Source organism: Rattus rattus, chromosome 5 (assembly GCF_011064425.1).
Source record: "Rattus rattus isolate New Zealand chromosome 5, Rrattus_CSIRO_v1, whole genome shotgun sequence".
NCBI classification, from domain to species: Eukaryota; Metazoa; Chordata; class Mammalia; order Rodentia; family Muridae; genus Rattus; species Rattus rattus.
In genome coordinates, this window is record NC_046158.1 from 110,886,777 (window position 1) to 110,907,629 (window position 20,853).

Sequence of the window (20,853 nt, forward strand, 5' to 3'; positions counted from 1 at the left end):
ATGAGGCTTCCGAGCTGCAGCAGTTTTGTCTAGGAATTAAGCAATCATCTTTCCTACTCAACTGGATCTGGGTTTCGGTCTTCCTTTCCCACCCGTTCCCTATTCATGATAAGCATAAGAACAAAGAAGGCACGCGGCGTGGGAAGGGGGGGAGGGAGCGTACGCGGGCGCCCCCGGGGACAGGAGCTTCTGCTCTTGGTCTCCAAGGAGGCGGTCGCCATGGCAGCGAGATGCGTCTCGACCCACCCGACAGGGTGTGGGCGTCTACGTAGAGCACTCGCTAAGGGTTTTGAATTTTTGCCAAAGGCCCACCTGTCGGTGTGTGACTATCTCTACCCTTATTTACACTGACTAGGACAAGTAGCTTAAAGCGCTGAAAGAGCAGTCCAGAACACACAGGTTCCCGATCCTTCCAACGTAACTAGAGGGGACAGACAGGCCTTGGACCGCTGAGAGCTTGCTTGTTTTTCCGACAGAATGTGATCGCTGCCTTTAAGCGTCCTCGATGTCCCGATTCTTCTCTATCCTTATGGCCCTTACTTAGCCTGACTCGAATCTTCTGTCTGTGAGCTGTTAAATTAGTCTTCCTGAACTATTGTTTTCATAGCGTTTACTTCAGAGGGCCCAGCGCTTCAGCAGGGCTTCTCTAACTTTTATCAGTGTTTTGGATGGTACGTGCGCTCCCTACTGTTGAGAAAATTCTGTCCTCCAGCGCGGACATTGAGAACTTTTCATTCTAATCCCAGCCTACTCAACCCCTACTTCCACCTTTCCATAAGCCCTGTGTGTTCATATCTGTTCTTTTCCAAGTCAGTAGACAGTGGGTCCAAAGTATCCTGAAGGCCACCATGCCAGGCAAAAGTAGCCTGCAGATGTAGCCTCCGGAGGCTTCTATAAAGAACTCTTCTTCCCATCTTCTTGCCCCTCATCCTACTTCTTCACAAAGGATTCTCATTTCCAGTCTTCTTTTGAAATATCAGATCTAACAACACATAGTTACATTCCAAACAGGAACCAAGGGCTTTGGGGTAGCGGCCTCAGCCTCTTTGGAACATCAGTTTACCTTAGTTCCCTCTGACCCCCATTTCTCATTTATTTTACTGCCTAGGTGTGTGTTGACTTTCAGTTTCAGGATTCCTTTTCTCTCCTGCTCCTTTTCACTTGAAACTTATCTCTTGGTGAGCTCTATTAAGCAGAGTAATTGCTAACAGTTACTGTGAGGGGCAGTTTTCTAATTGTCAACTCCTTTTAACATATTTTCTGAACATGTAAGATAGGTAAAGGTAAGTTACTGTGCTTGGCTGCTCCCTGTGCAAGACACCCACAGCTTACTGTGAGACCGCCACACAGAAAGAACTGTGGCTTCCTGATCTTGCCAACACTCCTCATGTTCCTGGACTCGGAGCATCTTGGACACCTGGGAAGACCTGTGATATGGAGCTGCCTGTCCTAGAGCATGCTTCCTGTTTCCAGGAAAGGCCACAAATGGTCCTGGAAAACTTCCTGGAGAAGTAAGGCTTTGAGTGCCAACAGAACACCAGGACAGACATTATATGGCTGTTTTCATTGCTTCTCAGTGGGCTTGTGCCCCAGGAAGGTATGGCAGCCTCAGAAGTGCCCAGGCCGGTAAGAAGCTTCCTGTGCCCAAGGCTTTATTATCCAAAGCTGGAACACCAGGCTCTATAGAGTTGAGGGCAGTATATGAGAAGGAATGAGCAACTACAGGTTAGGAAAACTCCACTTCGGCCCCGAGTATTCTGAACTTTAATAAATAAAAAATTAAACTATAATAAATCTCCTTGGAAAACTAATATGTAATAAAGTAGATAGATGCTTGGAGGCTAGAGAGATGCATAGTAGTTAACAGCATTTGCTGCTCTTAAGACCAGGATTTGAGCCTGGTAGTGGTGGCATACACCTTTAATCTAAGAACTCGGGAGGCAGAGATAGGTGGATCTCTGTGAGTTAGAGGCTAGCCTGATCTACAAGAACAGCCAAGGCCATTATACAGAGAAACCCTGTCTCAGAAACAAACAAACCGACAAAACAGGATCTGGTTCTCAACACCCAGGCACAACTGCTTGTAATTCCAATTCCAGGAGATCTGATGCCCTCTTCTAGTTTCCTGGGACTCTGCACACATGTGATACACATATAGACAAGCCCATTCAAACACACATAAATAAAAATACATTTTGATTGAACTCTGCACACATACACATATAGACAAACCCATTCAAACATACATACACATAAATAAAAATACATTTTTGATATATGCTAAAAAATACTACATTATTTCTCTCGTGCGCATGCACACACATGGTTGTCCCGGGGAGTGGCACTGTTTGCAGGTGTGGCCTAGTTGGAATAGGTGTGTCACTGTAGGCATGGACTTTAAGACCCTCATCCTAGCTGCCTGGAAACCATCCTTCTACTGGCCTTCAGATGAAGATGTAGAACTCTCAGCTCCTCCTGCACCATGCCTGCCTGGGTACAGCCATGCTCCTGCCTTGATGATACTGGACTGTAGCTCTGAGCCTGTCACCCAGCCCCGGTTAAAGTTGCCTTGGTCATAGTGTCTGTTCACAGCAGTAAAACCCTCACTAAGCCAGGCCCAGATGGGAACAATTCAAATATATATCAACAATAAAATAAGTAAACTAATTGCACTATATTTACACAATGATATCAATGACAAAGGACAGCTGAATACATCCAAAAATATGGATGATTCTTAGACAATATTGAGCAAAAGACACCAGATACAAAAAATAATATGTACTTTTGGATTTTGGTGTGTTTCTCTTGATAAATACATGTATTTCTCCTAAGTATATATCTGGGATTTGCTGCTACATAGCTTGTTGTAGCTTTGTAAAGTGCTACTTAGCTAGTATGAAGTGCATTTTTCAAATTTTCTTTCACATATGTTTTGAATAAGGATGGGCCACAACAGACATTTTTGCATGAGATTTGAAGATTGTAAGAAAATAACAGCAATACAGAATTTGACATTTACAAGCTCCAAGGAAGAGATCTGTCACCCACACACTTTGTTGATCTGCTAACTTACCTCGCTGACATAGAGTAGCAGACATGCCTACAAGGACTCTGTGTTTTCTTGGTGCTCCTTGAAGTCTCTGACTCCTGGGTCAGCTGACCAAGGGGGGCTGCTGCCTCTGCAGTTCACTCACATGCAGACCGGAAGCAGTAGGAGCTGCCACTTGGTTCACTTTGTTCAGGAGCGTTTGCTCTTGCGTTCCACTGTGCTCCACTCAATGTCCATTTTCCCTTCCCAACTCCTAATCTTTGGACTTGAAACTCCAGCATTAGATATAAAAACATTAACTGGGGCCTGATGCCATTTGGCTGATAATCCCCAGGAGGCTGAGGCATGAGGTTCAAAAGCTGTAAGTCTCTCAGGGCTGCAGCGTGAGTTTAAAGCCAGTCTGGACAAATCAATGGGACATTATCTGGAAAGTTTTTAAAATGATTGAGTGAGGTAATATAGCTCAGGGGGAGAATGCTTACATAGTATGGGTAAGGCCCTGTGCTCATTCCTTAGTACCATAAAAGATGCAGAGAAGCCTTACAGAGACTGGGTAACCATCTCCGAAAATTACCTGTATTTAAATCCCTGAAAGAAATTTCCTATGGGGGTTGGGGATTTAGCTCAGTGGTAGAGCGCTTGCCTAGCAAGTGCAAGGCCCTGGGTTCGGTCCCCAGCTCTGAAAAAAAAAAAGAAAAAAAAAAAAAGAAATTTCCTATGATGATTGGTCAGATGGCTCAGTGATTAAAGGTATGTGCTACTCTTTTTTTTTTTTTAAAGATTTATTCATTTATTATATATAAGTACACTGTAGCTGTCTTCAGATACACCAGAAGAGGGCATTGAATCTCTTTACAGATGGTTGTGAGCCACCATGTGGTTGCTGGGAATTGAACTCAGGACCTCTGGAAGAGTAGTCAGTGCTCTTAACCACTGAGCCAGCTCTCCAGCCCAAGGTATGTGCTACTCTTAACAGAGGACCCAAGTTTGGTTCCTAGCACCCACTTCAGGCAGCTCACAGTAGCCTGTAACTCCAACTCCAGGGGGATATGGCTTGAACAGCACCTGTATTCATTTACCCACACACACACACACACACCAGACATGGTGGTGCAACACAGTCCTTGCACTTGAGAGACAAGGCAGGCAGATCTCTGTGAGTTCAAGTCTAACTTGGTCTACATAGTGAGTTGCAGACTATCCAGAGCAGACACGTAAGAGGCGGTTTTGCTGAAGCAGACATGTGAGAGGACGCGTGATGTTTTGCTGGAGCGGACAACTGAGAGAGCACATGTTTGGAAAGAGTACAAATGGAACCCCACAAACAGTGAAAAGACAACTCTTGCATTTTGACCCCATGCAATGCTTTGATAGTGTTTGCTGGCCACACATTTCTTCACTGGTCTTGCTTCTTCAATGGTCTTCACTGGTCTTCACTTCATGGAAACATACTAAAGGCCTTCTCCTGGTATTCCAGCTGGTTCCTGCCGCTTTTGTTGACTCATGCAGATTTGGCAGAGCCTTTTCTGCTGGATCAAGCCCTGCTACTGATTCTTGTTTGGTTTTGCTATTGACTGGACTGCTGGTATCCTGACAATGAAGAGTGGAACTGCCCCCAAAGAACTACTTCTAAACGGACTCACATCTCCCTTGTCTTAGTAATCTTGTTTTTCACCTACCTTAGGTGAGTAGACTAGAAGGGAGATTGAAGCATTTAAAAACCCTAAATAAAATAGGTTTGGAGAAAAATCTAAGCCTACAGAAAACCTGTCTCCAAAGAATTCATTTGTTTTGGGAGGGGTGGAGTGCAAAAAAAAAAAAAAAAAAAGACATAAAAAGCAAAAGTGCATTTTTTCTGTTTCTGATAGGACCCTAACAAAATATAGCCGTCCATTTATAGGAAGTCTTTAAACTGTTGTCTGAAGGGTTCCTGCTTACTGAAACTCCAGTTAGCATTGGTAAAAGAACCAGTTGCATCCCATCTTTATCTTCATCAACAGAAAAAAATGGTAATTTATTTCTTGAAAACAAGCAGAGTATGGCCACAGGTTTCCAGTGTTTGTCTCAGCCATGAGTCAGCCATGCCTTTTACAGGACAGTGTCACAGTATCAGGACTACGTAAACACTCATTTCTTTTGTTCCAGGCAGGGTCACACCCGGCTGGCATGGAGCTTGCTTTATAAACCAGGCATACCTCAAATTTGTAGAGATTATGCCTCTGTCTCCACAGTGCTAGGAATACAGCCATGTGCTGACACACCCAGAATATAACTCTTTAACCTAGCAACCTCAATTGTAAAATTTATCATCCACATAACCCCTTACACAACACTGTTATTAGGGCATAGGCCTAATCATTGTGGCATTACTATTATTGATAAGAAAAATAGGAAATAAGTATCCAAGGATAGGACAGACTAAACAATAGAATTTCATGTGGCTTAAAGAGAAGAAATTTTCCATAGCAACATGGAAGAATCTTGTGTCTGTCAGGGTTCTCCAGAAAAGCATAGCGGTTGAAGTCAGCACAGAAGTGGAAAGAGCCTGGGTTAGGGGGTTGGCTCACACAGTTTTGGTGGCTGGTGAGTACCATAGTCAACGGGGTGACTTGCTAGAGGTAGTGGGGAGGGAAATGCTTCCTTCAATTCCAATGCAAATTCTGCTGCTTGAAAACTAGGAAAGCCAGTGGGGTAGCTCTGGTCCAAAGGACATTAGGTTGAGGCTTAAGACTCAGCTAAGAGTGAGTGTTTCTGGGAGTTGGGGATTTAGCTCAGTGGTAGAGGGCTTGCCTAGCAAGCACAAGGCCCTGGGTTCAGTCCTCAGCTCCGGGGGGGGGTTTCTGTTTGAGTCTGAAAAGAAGGGGAAGTGGGCCTGAGTGCCAGTTCAAAAGCTGTCAGGCTGCAAGAATTCTCTTATACCTAAAGGACAATTAGTCTTTATGTTCTATTCAGTCCTTCAAATGATTGGATGAGGCGGGGCGGGCTTGCCCATAGAAGGTAGGGCAATCTGCTTAAGTCCTCTTCTAATACCCCGGAACACTCTCACCGAGTATTGAGAGCAAGGCTGACTAAGCAACTCAATGCCCTGTGGTTCATAAAATAAATCACCTTGTATCTACAAAAGCGTCAGAACACAGAGTGCAGTGCATGGCCCTGTGTGTAAAGAAGAAACATAAGACAACAACACATCCTCCTTAGCACACAGAGCCTGCTAGAATCCCACCTTAGTGCAAGGATTATAGGCGTGGTTGGTGTACGCCCATGTCCCAGCACTCAGGAGGCTGAGACACAGTGTTTTGGGTTGAAGACTTGACTCTGCCTCAAAAAAATAAAAAACATTCTGGATGTCCAAATAGACTTTTCAATTTTTTGTTTTTATTTTGCTTTTTGTTTTGTGTTATTTGTTTTGTTTTGATTTGAGGTTTTGGTTTTTCAAGATAGGGTCCCTCTGTGTAGCTTTGGCTGTGCTGTAACTCACTCTGTAAACCAGGGTGGCTTCATCAGCCTCTGTCTACGCCCCATGTGTGGGATTAAAGGCCAGCCTTTTATTTTTACTTTGTGTGTATGTTTTTAAAAATCATGGTTATGTTTAATCAGTCCAAAACATTAATAATTCTTAGGTGTCATTTTCATGCTTTCTCTTCAGCAGGATTGTCAGCCTGTTTTCACTCCTCTTTAAACATCTGGGGAACCGAGGTTGGGGATTTAGCTCAGTGGTAGAGCACTTGCCTAGCAAGCACAGGGCCCTGGGTTCGGTCCCCAGCTCCGAAAAAAAGAAAAAGAAAAAAAAAAATCTGGGGAATCGTGGAATGAACAAACCAAAGGAAATCAGAATTCACGAATCCAGAGGACAGCCTGTGGGAGCTACTTCTCCCTTCTACTGTGTGGGTCCCACGGATGGACCAAGTCATTAAGCTTGGTGGCAGATGCCTTTACCTGATAAGCCAGTTCACCAGTCCAATTATTTTAATTTGTTGTTAAATTTTTGTTTGGTCCCCGGTTACCGGGATTCTTTTAGGAAGGATTGGGCGGTGTGGCTTTGCTGGAATGGGTGTGGCCTTGTTGGAGGAGGTGTGTCTTTGAGGGTTAGCTTTGAGATTTCAAAAGTCATTACCAAGCTCAGTCTTGTTCTCTCTTCCTGTAACTTGCAGATTATGTGAGCTCTTGGCTACTGTTCCAGCACCATGCCTTCCTGCCACCATGGTCCCTGCCATGATGATCATGGACTCGGCCTATGGAACTGTAAGGAAGCAGCCAATTAAATGATTTCCCTTAAAAGTTGCCTTGGTCATGATGTCTCCTTAGGGCAACCGAGAGAATCCCTAACTCACAACAGTCTTCTCTTTTGAGACAAGGTCTCTGTATCCCAGGCTGGCTATGGATTTACTGTGTAGCCAAGGATAGTACTGAATTGCCGATCCTCTTGCCTCTGCCTCCCAATTGCTGGGATTAGAGTTGGCCATCATACCTTGTTTATGTTAGTAAAGATTGAACATAGGGCTACTTGTGTGTGAGGTAAACATTCTTCCCACTGAGATACAGTCCCCAGCATACTCTTGATACTATTTAGCCATTGGTTCCACAAACAACTCACATACACATAACCCACCACTTGCCCTAAGAACCAAACCATTACGAATAACATAATCCAACTGAATTTCTTTCATCTCTCTTCAACCTCCACTACCACAAAAGGAAAAATAGTTCCAACAGTTCCTCTTGGTGTTGATGCCAGTATATGACCCTTCCCTAAGTTCAGACTGGACCCAGTGATATGCTTCCAATAAGCAGAATACAGCAAATGTGTTGGGATGTCACTTAAACAATTATGTTAGATAAGACAGTGCCAGGAAGCATTGTGAACCCCAAAAGATGACCAAGGAACCGACTCCAATGCAGTCACATTAGGGTAACGTTCTTTCAACTGAGATACAAACTTGAGCTTGGGCTCATCGCTGACCCGCAGGATGGTTTGGTGAAGCAGCTCCGAATTCTCACTGGGACAAGGTTTTATAGAAAACAGGGTGTCCATCCTGGCAAGCATCTAACTGAATGTCTGTTGTGAGCTGATAGGTGGGTGCTCTGAAGCAAGACTGTGTACGATCACAAATGATCTGAAAGTACATCTGAAATGATCAGACTAATCTTTGATTAACTGTTGCTAGGAAGTAGCAAGGGAGTGACTCTGGCCAAGGACAAGCATGGGGCCTTCCTGGTATGGGTTTAGCTGTAGGTCAAGTTCTCAGGCTTTTCTTCTTCTTCTTTTTCTTTTGTATTTCTTTTTTTTTTAAGATGGAGGCCAGTTCCAAGAGAGAGTAGGTTTGGTATCTCAACTGTAATTTCCTTTCTGCTACATACTCATATAAAATATTTAATGTCATTATTTTTAATTATGTGTATCAACATATGTGCAGATTCCCTCAGAAACCAGAGGTAGCAGATCCCCTGGAACTAGAGTTACAGTTTTGGCCTGCCCATTGTACATGCTGAAGATTGAATTCTAGTCCTTACAAGAGCAGTATACACTCAATCACTGAGCTTTAGCTCCAGCCCTTTAATCTTTGCAATTAATTAATTGAGACAGGGTCTCAATATATATTCCTGGATAGCCAACCTGGAACTTGCCATGTAGATCAGCCTGGCCTTGACCTCACAGAAATAGAACTGCCTCTGCCTCCCAGGTGCTGGGCTTAAAGATGTGCAGTACCACAACTGGTTTGCTAGCCCGTTCTTTACTTTCTTACTTGCTAGCTTTGGTAAGGTAAATTACCAGGAGCCTAGTAAAAGTAGGCTACTCTGGGACCAAGTGGCCCAGTGGATAAAGGCATTTGGCACAATCTGAGTTGTGATGTGTGCAGCTGAGAGAACACTTGTCAAAGTAAGTTTTCTCCTGCACCTAGGCGTAATGTTATTGTGCACTGTGTAAAGTTTATCCTGTGTAATGCTGATTTTTCTGCCCCCATATATGGTTGCAATCCAGACATAGCATTGTAATAATTATTTTAAGAATCTCCTGTCTCAATGTCGTGTAAATATCGCTCCCCATTTATTCTCTGATTTGTCAATAAAAGCTGGTCAGCCAATGGCTGGGAAGAAAGAGAATAGGGCTGGACTTTCAATCCCAGCTGAGGAGTGGGGAGTGGGGTCGAGAGACAGAGAGACAGAAAGAGACAGGGAGAGATAGAGAGGATGAGAGAATTCACCAGGAGAAAAGGGTTTAGGAGACACCATGGGAACAAACCTGGAGCAGAGAGAGCCAGATCAATACAAAAATGCAAGCATCTCAGGGATTTTGGCTGGGAGGTAGCCAGACTAGCTCAGAGGATTAGAATAGATTAATACTGCTCAGCTATTGTGCTATAAAGCATGATTAAATAAATCTTATACTCCCTGTCCCATTTATTTGGGAGCAAGTTGGGCTAAAGAAAAAAATCATCACTTTTAAAATTGCACTGACACTTCACTATGTAGTCTCAGGTTCTCTCTCTCTCTCTCTCTCTCTCTCTCTCTCTCTCTCTCACACACACACACACACACACACACACAAACACACAAACTGTGGCATGCATATATATGCACATATACATAAATTTAATATGCAAATTTAAAAATTGTTAAAGTTAGTTACTGTATCTGGACTTCGGCTGTTTTGTGATGTCATTTGTAGACTACTTCTTGCTGATTAGACATCGAGTCCCTTGGGGCACGTTTGATCTTTGCTATCAGGATGTCTAATTCTTCTTCTTTCTTCCTCTCCTCGCACAACTTCTTGACAAACTGCAACCAACAACCAATGCCAGGCACCAGCAGCCGCCACCCACAGTGCGCCTCAGGGCCCTAGCATTTATACACCCTCTGAAAAGTTCCCAGAATTCCAAACATTACACAATCGAAGAGTCTATCTGCCACTGGCAAAATCATGCCCCTCCTAAAGCATGAAACAAATCACAGTCAGCTGCTGTGGACAGTAAAAAAAAAAAGAGAGAGAGAGAGAGAGAGAGAGACCAACAACAACAACCCATTGTGTTGTTTTAAGCCTTTACATTGGTGGTAATTTGTTACACAGTAATAGATAACCAAATACAAGTTCCTTTTAATTCTTTTTTAAGTGTTTAGTTATTTTAAGCTCATAAATCTGTGCACCACATGTGGGCTTGGAGTCTATGGAGGTCAGAAAAGGGTGTTGGAGCCCCTGGAATTGGGGTGATCAACATTTGTGAGCTGCCGTGCAGGTGCTGGGAATGGAACCTGGCTGCTGCGTAAGAACAGCAAATGCTCTTATAATGGCTAAGCCATTTCTCCAGCCCATCATGGTCAGTCAGCAAATCGTCACAGTGAGGGTCATACCACGGTCAGGTGTCTTGGTCAGGGTTTTAAGTGATATGTAGCCAACCATTGATAGATTGAGGCCGGTGTGTGGACAGGGTTGAGAATCATACAGAAAGCTAATTTAAGAGAGTCCATGGGCAAGAATTGAGAATATGAGTGGCCACCATTGGTGAAAATCAGCAACTTGGGTTTAGGCAAGGTTGGAGGACATTGGAGAGGGACCAGGGGGTCACCTAGTGGCAGGGAGTCACACTTCACAAAATCTTCCCATTGGCAGCATCGTCAATCTAATAAGCAGTGGGAACCATAACATGAGACCATAACATGGGTCCACAGGGTTTGTAAGGAGACAGCTAGACGAAAGGGATAAAGGACAAGCCAGGAACTCACTGCCTTTGGGGATCCATACAGGCAGAAAGAGAAGCGAGGCACAGGAAAGAACGCACAACACCACCTTTAATGGAGACAGCTCTGCCTTGTCTTCCCCAGGCACTCCTGATAATGCTCCCTGAGAGGAGAGCGATTGCACAGCTGGATGCCTCCCTTACTCCCGACTACTTCAACACCTTATCCCTTCCTCGCCAGCTGCTGTGATTTCCAGCCCTGAGAAGGATCCCAGGTCGGCACCCAGAAGGGGCAAGAGAATTCCTCAGCTTCCGGGGATAGTTTCTCGCGTGTCGGGGGGCATGGAGATTTAGCATGGACAGAGATGAAGCTATCTTCTATGCTGAGAAAGGAACCGGTTCTAGGGGTGTGGAACGAGCCAGAGGACCGCCTCTCCAGGCCCAGTGCCGGGAGCTTCAAAGAGGACACGATTTGGGAAGTCATGAGGTGTGTTCGTACAGGTTTTCTGGGCTCTGGAAAGTGGTCCTTTTCCTGGCCCAGGTGGAGTGTAAGGAGGAGGATCAGTGCCCGGCCTCGGCTTTGAACACCCCCACGTTCGCCCGAACCCTTTGCAGCGGAGCGCGGTAGCTGCCGGAGACGCTAACGAGCAGCTCGCTCCGCCCTCCCAATCCTGCGTCCGCAGGTGAGTGGTGGGTCGCGGCGTCTGGGCTCTGGCGGGTATTGGGAAACCCCGCGCAGCCCTGGCACCGCTCACCGCTGCTTGCGCTCGGCCTGCTGGAGCCGCCGGGAGAGGTCATCGATGCGCACGTTCTTGAGTTGGAGCAGATGTTCCAGACGCTTCACCTTCATCTGAAGGACCTGGGTGGCGGCGCAGAGACATCAAACCTGAAGGCCTGTTGCTCTGCCAGAGCTTTGCCCCAATAGTGCTTTGCCCCCGAAGGCCTCAAGCTGCCCCTTAGGCTTCAGTGTCCCCCTCCTCACCTACCTGTACTGTCTCTTGAGAGGCCAACAGCTCCTGCTCCTTTTCAGCGATCTGGAGGACGAAGTTCGGATCCCCCTGCAGCGCCTGGTTATACCCAGGGGGTCGGGGAGCCAGCGGATGGCCCTCTCTGCAGTGGGTAGCAGCTTAGCAGAGGCCTGGACATCAGACCCCATCTTTCCCTTCTAATACCCGTGGCCAGACCTTCCCTCTTCACTGTTTCCCCACCGAAGCTCCCAGTTCCCAAGGCACTGCCACCTAGTCTGTGTGGGTAAGTTACCAAGCCTGGTGAAGTCCAGCTCTCAGCTTTACCTGAGCTGTTCTCCTAGGGTTGGGGCATCTCCTCGAACCTTCTGGGACAAACCTAAGACAAAGCAAGTGGAGAAGTGACCTTGCTGAAGTCCTGGGGTGACCCTAGAATTGATTAAAGGGACATGGGGGAACCCATCTCACCCATATCCATGTAGCCACTGCTATCCTGAGGAGCCAGCTCCTGAAAGAACAGACGTGGACTCCGGTGAACCTCAATTCATCTATCTCCAAGAAGCCCTGTCTCGTTTCCACAACACCATAGGCCCGGTTCTTTTAGATAGGCACCCAGTCTTCCTGTTTATCACCACAGCAGAGCTCTCCACTGTCTGGGGAGCACCCTCCCATACCCCACCCCACTGCCTTGCCCCAACACCAAACTCAACAGCCCCACCTGTAAGGAGCCAACACCCAGCTTCTGGCGCCTCTGCCGCTCCTCCAGGCGCTGCCTCAATGGAATGAGCACTAGCTCCACTACCCCCGGAGAACACTGCGCAATTTTCCGCATCACATCATCTGGGACGGAGAAGTTCAGCTTGTTCAGCACCTTTCTAGGGGGTGAATATGAGATAGGTGGGTCGGGTACTGGGGAAATGGGAAAGAAGTGGACAAAGTACCAGAAGAAGGGCAGACATCTGAAGCCCTCTGCTCCAGTGTTCCAGGTTCTTTGTTTCTATCCAGTTAAAATAATTACTTGATTTTGTTTCTGAGTGGATTCTTCTGTTTCCCCTTCCCCGCAGCCTAGATCATAGGAAGTTTTGTTGTTGTTGTTTTGTTCCCCCACCCCCGCTTTGTATTGCTAGGAACCAACCCAGGGATATCTCTCTCTCTCTCTCTCTCTCTCTCTCTCTCTCTCTCTCTCTCTCTCTCTGTGTGTGTGTGTGTGTGTGTGTGTGTGTGTGTGTGTGTGTGTGTGTGCAAGTGCATGCACGTGAGTGCTCTTGGGAACATTAGGCAATCATTCTACTACAGTGTCACATCCCCAGCCAAGGTCATAGGAAGTTAGGGCTGAGCAGCTCTTTCTGGAAAGCAGGCAGGAGCCAGAGTTTACTTCTGCACCCAGGAATTCTACTACCTGTTCAGGTGACCCCAGTTGCTGAGCTTCTGCTGGAGAGAGTTGGCGGGGACATAATTGTGCATCTCCACCATCTTGGGGAAGTAAAACTTGATAAGCTCTGCAACCAGGACTGAAGGAATAGTGTTGGGAACAGATACGAAAGGCAGGACCATGGGGTCAAGGAAGAAGGGGTAGAGATACAGAAAAGGGAAGGTTTACAGAAAGGAGACAAAGAAAGCCAGATCAATGATCAATTCAAGACCCGTCACTTCTCAGCATATTCCTCAATCTCACATCACAGAAAAAGTGAGAGTCTCCAAGAGGGCCCTACAGTAGTCTGCAACCTTATCCTAGGAATTCAAATGAACACACACACACATACACACACACACACACACACACACACACACACACGTCTCAGACGAATCACAGATTAACACAGCAGAAAGACATCTTCCTACAGGGCTGGTGGTATAGCTTGATTAGTAGTGTGATCTCTCGAATAGCATGTACAAAGCACTGCATACAAGTGCATGTACAAAGAGACAGCCTGGTAGCACATGCCTGCAATCCTATCACACGGGATGCAGGAAAATAGTTCTGGGCTACACAGCAACTGTGTGTCTTGAAAATGTTCATCTACAAATGCACACAAGGCAGAATATATAGACACACACAACAAGTAAATGCCAAGTACACATGAGTGCACACATAGAACACACACACATAGAAGTCATATATATGCATAGCCTCTTCAATTATATACATAGAAATAAAGGGCATTCTGCCTACAGAACTATGCATTTCTTAAATACAGGAGCCTTTCTTGAAAAACAAACACATAACCACGAAAAAAAAAAAACCCATACACATTCAGGACCAAACATGTCAATACAGAAGAACACAGGCTAGGGATTCAGCCCAGTGGTAGCAAGCTTGTTTAGCATTCACAATGCCCTGGGTTTGACTCCCTAGCACCACACTAAACAATAGGAATAGTGACGCAATGCCTATAATATCAGAACATGGTAGGCAAACACAGGAATGTAGTAAAGGTGGGAGAGTCAGGAGTTCAAAATGATCTCACAAAACAACAAAAATTACAAGACAGACTACAGTACGCGGCAATAGGTTCACACATACCCAGACACACAGCTCAGTTTTAAAAGCCCCTAAAGGGAGACACACAGACAAACTCCATGTACACAAGATAGAATGGACATACATTGTTCACACACAAATAGAAGAAACATGCAACTGCACACTTCCACAATTGAAGTCCCAAAATACAGATCCCACCCGCCCCACTCTACATACACACATAACAAAAAATAGCATGTACACAAATCCATTAACCATAAAAACAATATCTTAAGACACAACAATGCACACCTCCGTCGCTGAAGTCCCGGGACAGGTTCCTCTTGGGTCTGGACAGAGGGATGTTGTCTACCCAGAGGTACAGCTGGTGAAGAGCCTCCTCATCCACGCTGCTTTCCATTGGATCCAGAGCAAGGCCTCACCGTTCCCGACAGAGCCCAGCGCTAGCCCCAGAACCCTTCAAATGCCTCCTCTCGCAATTGCGAGCGTTCAGATGGGTGTTTGGGTCCCTATTCCGCACAGACTCAAATCCCATCTGGGAGCAGCCATATTGTTTTCCGAAACCATAGCAACCGTCGCTACTTGCCTAGAAACAGAGACTTCTGGGAGTTGTAGTTTTTCTATGTTACCGTCCCCAGGGCCCAGGCTTTGAAAAGGCAGTTAGCTTTATTTATATCTTCCTTTCTCCCCAAGAAGGCATCACCTATCTGCCCACACCACCTCCTGCACAATCACTGAACCATTCTGTGCTTTGTGAAAACCTACTATGCCCCCAGAACCCATTCCTTTTCTGTGTCATTTATCAGCTCTAAAGGAAGTAGCGTGGCAGCATCACCAGACAAGTCTAGGTTGGGGTGGAAGGTGGGAGTGGACAGGGCAGAGCTCTGCTAATCTGATACATACGGAGATAGTGTTTTAAGTTGTCTATTTTGAAATTATTGGTTTGTTTCCTTATGTGTATGGGTGTTCTAGCTGTATTGATAAATGTGTACCGTGTGTACCTGGTGCACGCAAAGGACAGGTGTTGGATCCCCCTGGGACTGGCTTTACAGATGGTGATGAGCCACCATTGCAGGTGCTAGGAACCAAACCTGGATCGTCTGGAAGCACAGCCAGTACTCTTAACCACTAAACCATCTCTCCTGCCCGATAAGCAATTTATCAGCGTTTCCTCTATAACTCCCTCCCTGTAAGCTCTGTCGGCCTAGGGTCATTAGCATTTCCTCATCTCAGCAATGTGTTCTACTGGACCTTTCAATATGTAACGCAGACTCCCGGGGAGAGCAGACCAAGGCCATTTTCTTAGGGAAGGTCATTTAATTCCTTAACCCTATTTCCTTTGTAAAATGGAAACCGTTTTCATCTACTTGTCCCAAAGGTGTACTTGCAAAGTAATTTACAAAATAGGAATAAAAGTATAAGTATCTTGAATTTAATGGGTTTAGGGGATTGCAAGATGGCCGTACACTGAAAGTAAGAGCTTCTACAGACACTGGCAAGCCCTGGTCTCCCTCTTAAGGCTAGTCGGGATTGGAAACTGATTTCTGCAGGAACACAAACTACTAAAGGGATACTTCTAGAGCCTGCCTGAGGAGAAAGCTTGCTTCCAATAGATTAATAATGTGGCACTGGGCACATTACTGAACCTCTGCCTCTGTTTGTCTTGGCTTTTGTTACCTCATATGGGCACCTGAGTGTTTGACACTTAGCACAGAAAAAGAGCATTAGCTTGTGTTAAATCAGAGTCCAGTAAGAGATTCTTGTTGGAAGGAGACCGATCCAAGGGATTTGACTTGGTACTTGAGATAAAGGACCTGGATTAGCCAGGGCATCTAGAGAAAAGGCCACTGGTCCCTCCTACTTACTTCAGAGTAAGCCCATTGGGTAGCCTAGACTTTCTGGTCCTCTCCTCTAGAATTCCAACTAGAGGAAGGAGTGATGTCAAATGGAATCCCAACTCCTTTGTTTGACTTTGTTTCAAAACTTTCAAGGGAGGTGTGGCTCAGCAGTGAGACACCTGCCTAGGCTGCTATAGGCCCTAGTTCCTCCCTACCTTGATACAAATAAAAACAAAGTTTGCATTTAAAAAAAACCTAATTTTCAAGGGAGGTAATCCCATAGTGCCAGAAATACAAAAGACTCAACCCTTTCTGGCCTGCCTTTCTGGCCCGCACCTAAGGCAAACAAGGCACAAAGGGTGACTTGGCTATCCCCCACCCCCTTACATTCCAGGGTAGGGAGAACTTGGTGGCTGGGGTATGCTGGGATTGGGAATTTACCAGAAGTAATATGCCAGCCCTAGTCAAGGTGGGAAAACCGGTTTGGTGCTGAGAGTTACCTACCCTGATCAAGCCTTTCCTTGGCTGGAACTTGAAGGCCTCAGTAAGGAAGAGCCATGAAGGGAGGTGCTAGGTACTGAAAGAAGGGTATGCTTTCACCTTTGGACTAGAGTGGGGAAGTGGCCTTGCACAGTGAGCTACCAAGTTATGGGGCTGCAATCTGTTTCCCAGAACCTGTCACTGTCCTGTGGCTAACGGGCTTGAAAATGTCAATCACTTGGAAGGCCTGAAGAACTCTCTCTCTGAAAGTAAAACAAGGGTGCCTTATATGCACCTCCAACCCCATCCTGGCTCATAGTGGTCCCGAAGTTGTTCTCACTCCTGCTCCACTGCTACAGGACTCTAACTAGCTTTGGTGGGTTGGGTCATCAGCTGATCTGCCCCAAGAGACGGCTGGCCCTATCTCCTGCCCCACCCAGAGCTTCTCACTAACAAAGTTTAAGGCTAAGGTTCCTCAAAAGATGTAACACTCTCCTTCCCCAGAATTCTGTAACATTTAGATGTGGGTGTCACCCATTGCCTGCCACTCACCCCAGCCACGTCCACCTGCTCAAACCTTGCTTCCATGCCCCACTACAGCAAGAACCAAGAGGAACCTGGAAAGGATGTGTCCCCCAAGATAGACGCAAGCCCAGACCATGAAGGATGCATCCTTGGCTGTTAAAACATTCACTCCCACAAAAGGGGAGTGGACAGATTTATTGAATTCAAACTGGGAAAGAAGCACCTGGATGGCTGGACTCTGGGCCCAGCCCCAGGCCCCTCTGCCCAGGATGGGGGCCTGCAGAGGATGAGGCACAAAGGCCTGCAGCTACCCAGATTGGAGGTGCCTGCTGTCACTCACTCCCCTGGAGGGCCTCTTGGAAACCTCCAATCTGGAAAGAAAACCAAGGGCCAAAGACTGGGCCAGAGAAAGGGATCTGGGGAGGTGGAAGGCAGGCAGAGGCAGGCTCAGGAGCCTGCCCTAAGTTACACTGTGCTTCTTTAGATAACCTAGAGATGCAGGAGGGGGGCTGCTAGTTTTGTGGGGGCCTAGGCTAGACCTTCCTCTGGAGCCCTTTCCAGAATGGCTTTGGGATCCCCCGACCAAAGACCTGGTTGGGTGGCAGGGGGAGAGGCACTCTCTGGCCAAGAGCTTCCAGGACCCAACCCTGGCTGCTGCTGTGGTCTAGCCCACTGATGGCATGGTGTGGTAGCACCGGACAGCTCCCCACCCATCCAGTGCCCTGAGCCCAGGGACTAATGGGGAGGAAAGAGGATTCTGAGAAAGAGGCAATAGCAGTGAGGCGGACCTCAGCCCCTGGGCCTGTCTCGGAGCCTGGAGCCTGGCGAAGCATTACTGAAAGCCCTGGGTTTCTCCAGGCATCTCCAGCAGCTGCCCAGAGTTCTCTGCCTTGGGCAGGTGACGCCCATCTGGGCTGGAGCACAGCTATGTCCAGGAGCTCAGCTTTGATGTCCAAGACCCCGAACTCCCGCCTGCCTGGCATGGTTCTTCCTAGTCACATGGACCAGATCATGTTCCAAATGAAGGATGTGACTCTGCACTCGGTCATCAATGGGAAAGGAGGTCAGGTACCTCTTGACCATGGCAAAGTAAGCCATGGCCTCCCCAAAGCTGGGTACAGGGACCTCATCACCATCCTCATCATCATCCTCATCTTCTTCATCCTCCTCATCCTCCTCTTCGTCTTCCTCCTCTTCATCACTGTCTGAGTCAGAGTCTTCTCCTCCTTCTAGGAAATGGAGGGTGGGGCACTGGGCCTCTTCCTGGACACTATAACCCCCAAAACCACCGCTGGCCTCCACTACTCCCTGGGCCCAGTCTTCAGCCTCTAAACCCTCAGAGGAGCTTTCTTCCTCCTCCTCTTCATCACTATCATCAACCTCACCCTCCTCTTCTACCTCTTCCTCTTCCTCTCCTACCTCCTCTCCTTCCCCTCCTTCTTCCTCCTCCCCTTCTTCTTCCTCTTCCTCCTCCTCTTCCCCTTCACCCTCCTCTTCTTCTTCCTCCTCCTCTTCTTCCTCCTCCTCCTCCTCTTCCTCTCCCTCACTCTTGAAGGAAGTGGTGATAGTGGCATTAAGGCCACCTCCAAAACCAGCCTCACGAAAGCAAGTTGCTATGTCCGAGGGCTCCACTGCCTGCCAGGCCGCAGCCACAAAGTGCAGGGCCTCCACTAGGCCCAGTTGCAAGCCTGAGGGATCCTGGCCCTCGAGTGCTGCCATGGCTTTGAGCAACATGGCCTGTCGGTAGTGGCCCTTCACCTGTTGGACCACTCCTCGCTCCAATGGATGCACGGTGCCAGGAGGGAAGAAGGCCAGCTGCACGTGCCGCAGGCCCGAGGTGTCCAAGGACTGAGCAGCCAGACGGCCAGCCAGCAGAAGGACCCGACGAGATTCTGCAGCCATTCGAGTGTCCAGAGCTTTCAAGTACTTGGCCAGAGCCTGGGTGGTGACTCCACCCTTCGAGTTGGCAGTGTAGTCGCAGGGCAGACCACCTTGGCTTGCACGGGGCTTGGCAGACTTGCCTGCGACCAGTGGAGGAAGCTTCTCGCTGCCATCGGCATTGGCGCATAGCAAAACGCTGAGGCGCTGGGTGGCCTGGCGCGCCGGTCCATCACCTCCCCAGAGCCCTGAGGCCTGGTCCGACAGAAAGTCGTACCACAGACTGGTCTCGGTGGCGCTGAACACGTCCTGCGAGGCGTAGCCCTCAGCCACCGACGGCGGCTGCTCCTCCCGAGTGCGCCAGCTGGGTGTGCTCCCACCACTGCCCTCCGAGGGCACCGTGGCTGGGCCGGCAGGTGCCGCTGGGGCCCGAGGGGCAGAGCTTCGCGCCCGGGAACGGGTCACGCCGCTGCAGGCCACTACGCCGTGGCGCCTGCGGAAGCGATCCAGCCAGCCGTTGGAAGCAGTGAAGTCGTCCATGCCCAGCTCCTCCGCTATCCGCAGCGCCTTCTCTTTCAGGATGATGCCCTTGACCGGCAGGCCGGCGGCGCGGATCTGCTGGAACCAAGCGATGAGAAGCCCCTCCAGCTTGTCGTACGGGGACAGCTTGTTGGTCTTGCGGCAGGTGGAGGCCACTCCGTACTTGCGCTCCGACGCCAGGATGGCGCGCTTGTTTTTCAGGATGGTGCTCAGCGTGGACGGCGGGATGTTGAAGCGCCGCGCAATCTCGCCCTTGCGTAGGTCCGGGTTCTCCTCCACCTCCTGGATGATCCGCGACTTCTCCCGGAACGTCAGCTGCCGCCGCTTGGGGCCCATCCCGGCGCGCCCTCCGCCCCGGGGCCCGGCACCGCCGTCGCCGCCCCGGGGCGGGGGGCCCGGGCCCGCGGCGGGGGGCACCTGGCGGCCTCTCCGCGCGCCCCGCCCGAGACAAAGCGGCTCGCGGGGCGGCGGCGGGCGGTGGCGAGCGGCGCGGCAGGCGCGGGCGGCGGACGTGCCCAGCAGGGGAGCGCGGCGCGCGGCGCGGGCGGAGCGCGCGCGGGATCTCGCGGGAAGCGGGGGACGCTGGGCGCCGCCTCCCCGACCCGCGCCGCTGCGGACCCGCCCGCCGGGGGGCGCTGAGGCCCGGTCGGTGCGCCTCGGCCACGCGCGGGAAAGGTCATTGGCGGAGACAAAACGCACTCAGGCACCTGGACAGATGCACAGGGATGTTTTGGTGCTCTCGCTTCTGCTCTGTCCTCCAGAGGCGGCTAGCTGGCATCAGGCTGCTTAGACTGCGTTTTAATTGGCTGGCGTCGAGCGATTAGGATTTTTCACTGTGTGTAAATGCAACTGGCAGTATGCTTCTTTTTAAAATAATTGTCTTTATTGCATATGTATGTCTGTCTGCGTGTAGGCGCTCCTGCGTGCAGATGCCCAAGGGGACCAGAAGAGGGCGTCAGACGGGAGTGAGATTGCAGGTAATTATGAATTGCAAAGTGAGTGCTGGGATCCAAACTGATTCTTCGTGAGAGCAGCCAGTGCACTTAAGTGCTGCACCTTCTCCTCAGACACCTAACCTGAACTTTAATGGCGTATATTGTTCCAAATGTGAAAAGGCCAGTTTATGGTTATACAGCTTATTGTAAAGACACCATAGCATTTAAATCCATTTGATGGCGCTAATGACATTTTAAAAATTCTAGCAATCCAGCTCTGTGTGGTGGACCATGCCTTAATCCCAGCATGAGGGAGGCAGAGGCATGTGAATCTCTGCGAGATCGAGGCCAGCCTGGTCTACAGAGGGTGTTTGTTATGCAGAATAACGCTTTCTTGAAAAACAAAAATAAACAAATCTAGTCATTCAAATCCATAAATACTATTAACATCTGGGTGTTATTGTTTTTCCTCCCCATGAAAGTAG

The 20,853-nt window shown here is 48.4% G+C and overlaps 2 protein-coding genes across 2 annotated transcripts; both read right to left on the reverse strand.

The window, feature by feature from the left end:
* Window positions 1-10,817: 10,817 nt before the first annotated feature.
* On the reverse strand, window positions 10,818-17,056 carry Spef1 (sperm flagellar 1). The gene is made up of 7 exons (XM_032904235.1): window positions 14,464-17,056; window positions 13,090-13,201; window positions 12,409-12,565; window positions 12,159-12,198; window positions 12,018-12,069; window positions 11,712-11,835; window positions 10,818-11,584 (listed from the first exon to the last, which is right to left on the reverse strand). Exons 1-7 carry the CDS (start codon window positions 14,570-14,572, stop codon window positions 11,477-11,479), a joined length of 702 nt encoding a protein of 233 aa, XP_032760126.1. The 5' UTR covers window positions 14,573-17,056; the 3' UTR covers window positions 10,818-11,476.
* Window positions 17,057-17,164: 108 nt separating this feature from the next.
* Window positions 17,165-19,963, reverse strand: Cenpb (centromere protein B). The gene has a single exon (XM_032904233.1). The coding sequence runs from the start codon at window positions 19,767-19,769 to the stop codon at window positions 17,955-17,957; it is 1,815 nt and encodes a 604-aa protein (XP_032760124.1). The 5' UTR covers window positions 19,770-19,963; the 3' UTR covers window positions 17,165-17,954.
* Between the last annotated feature and the right edge of the window lie 890 nt (window positions 19,964-20,853).

Coding starts and splice junctions, on each gene's coding strand:
- Spef1 (XM_032904235.1), bottom strand. CDS start 14,572: ATGGAAAGCAGCGTGGATGAGGAGGCTCTTCACCAGCTGTACCTCTGG. Junction 13,202..14,463: donor CCGGGACTTCAGCGACGGAG/GTGTGCATTGTT, acceptor CTATTCCTTCAG/TCCTGGTTGCAGAGCTTATC. Junction 11,836..12,017: donor ACCCTAGGAGAACAGCTCAG/GTAAAGCTGAGA, acceptor TACCCACTGCAG/AGAGGGCCATCCGCTGGCTC.
- Cenpb (XM_032904233.1), bottom strand. CDS start 19,769: ATGGGCCCCAAGCGGCGGCAGCTGACGTTCCGGGAGAAGTCGCGGATC.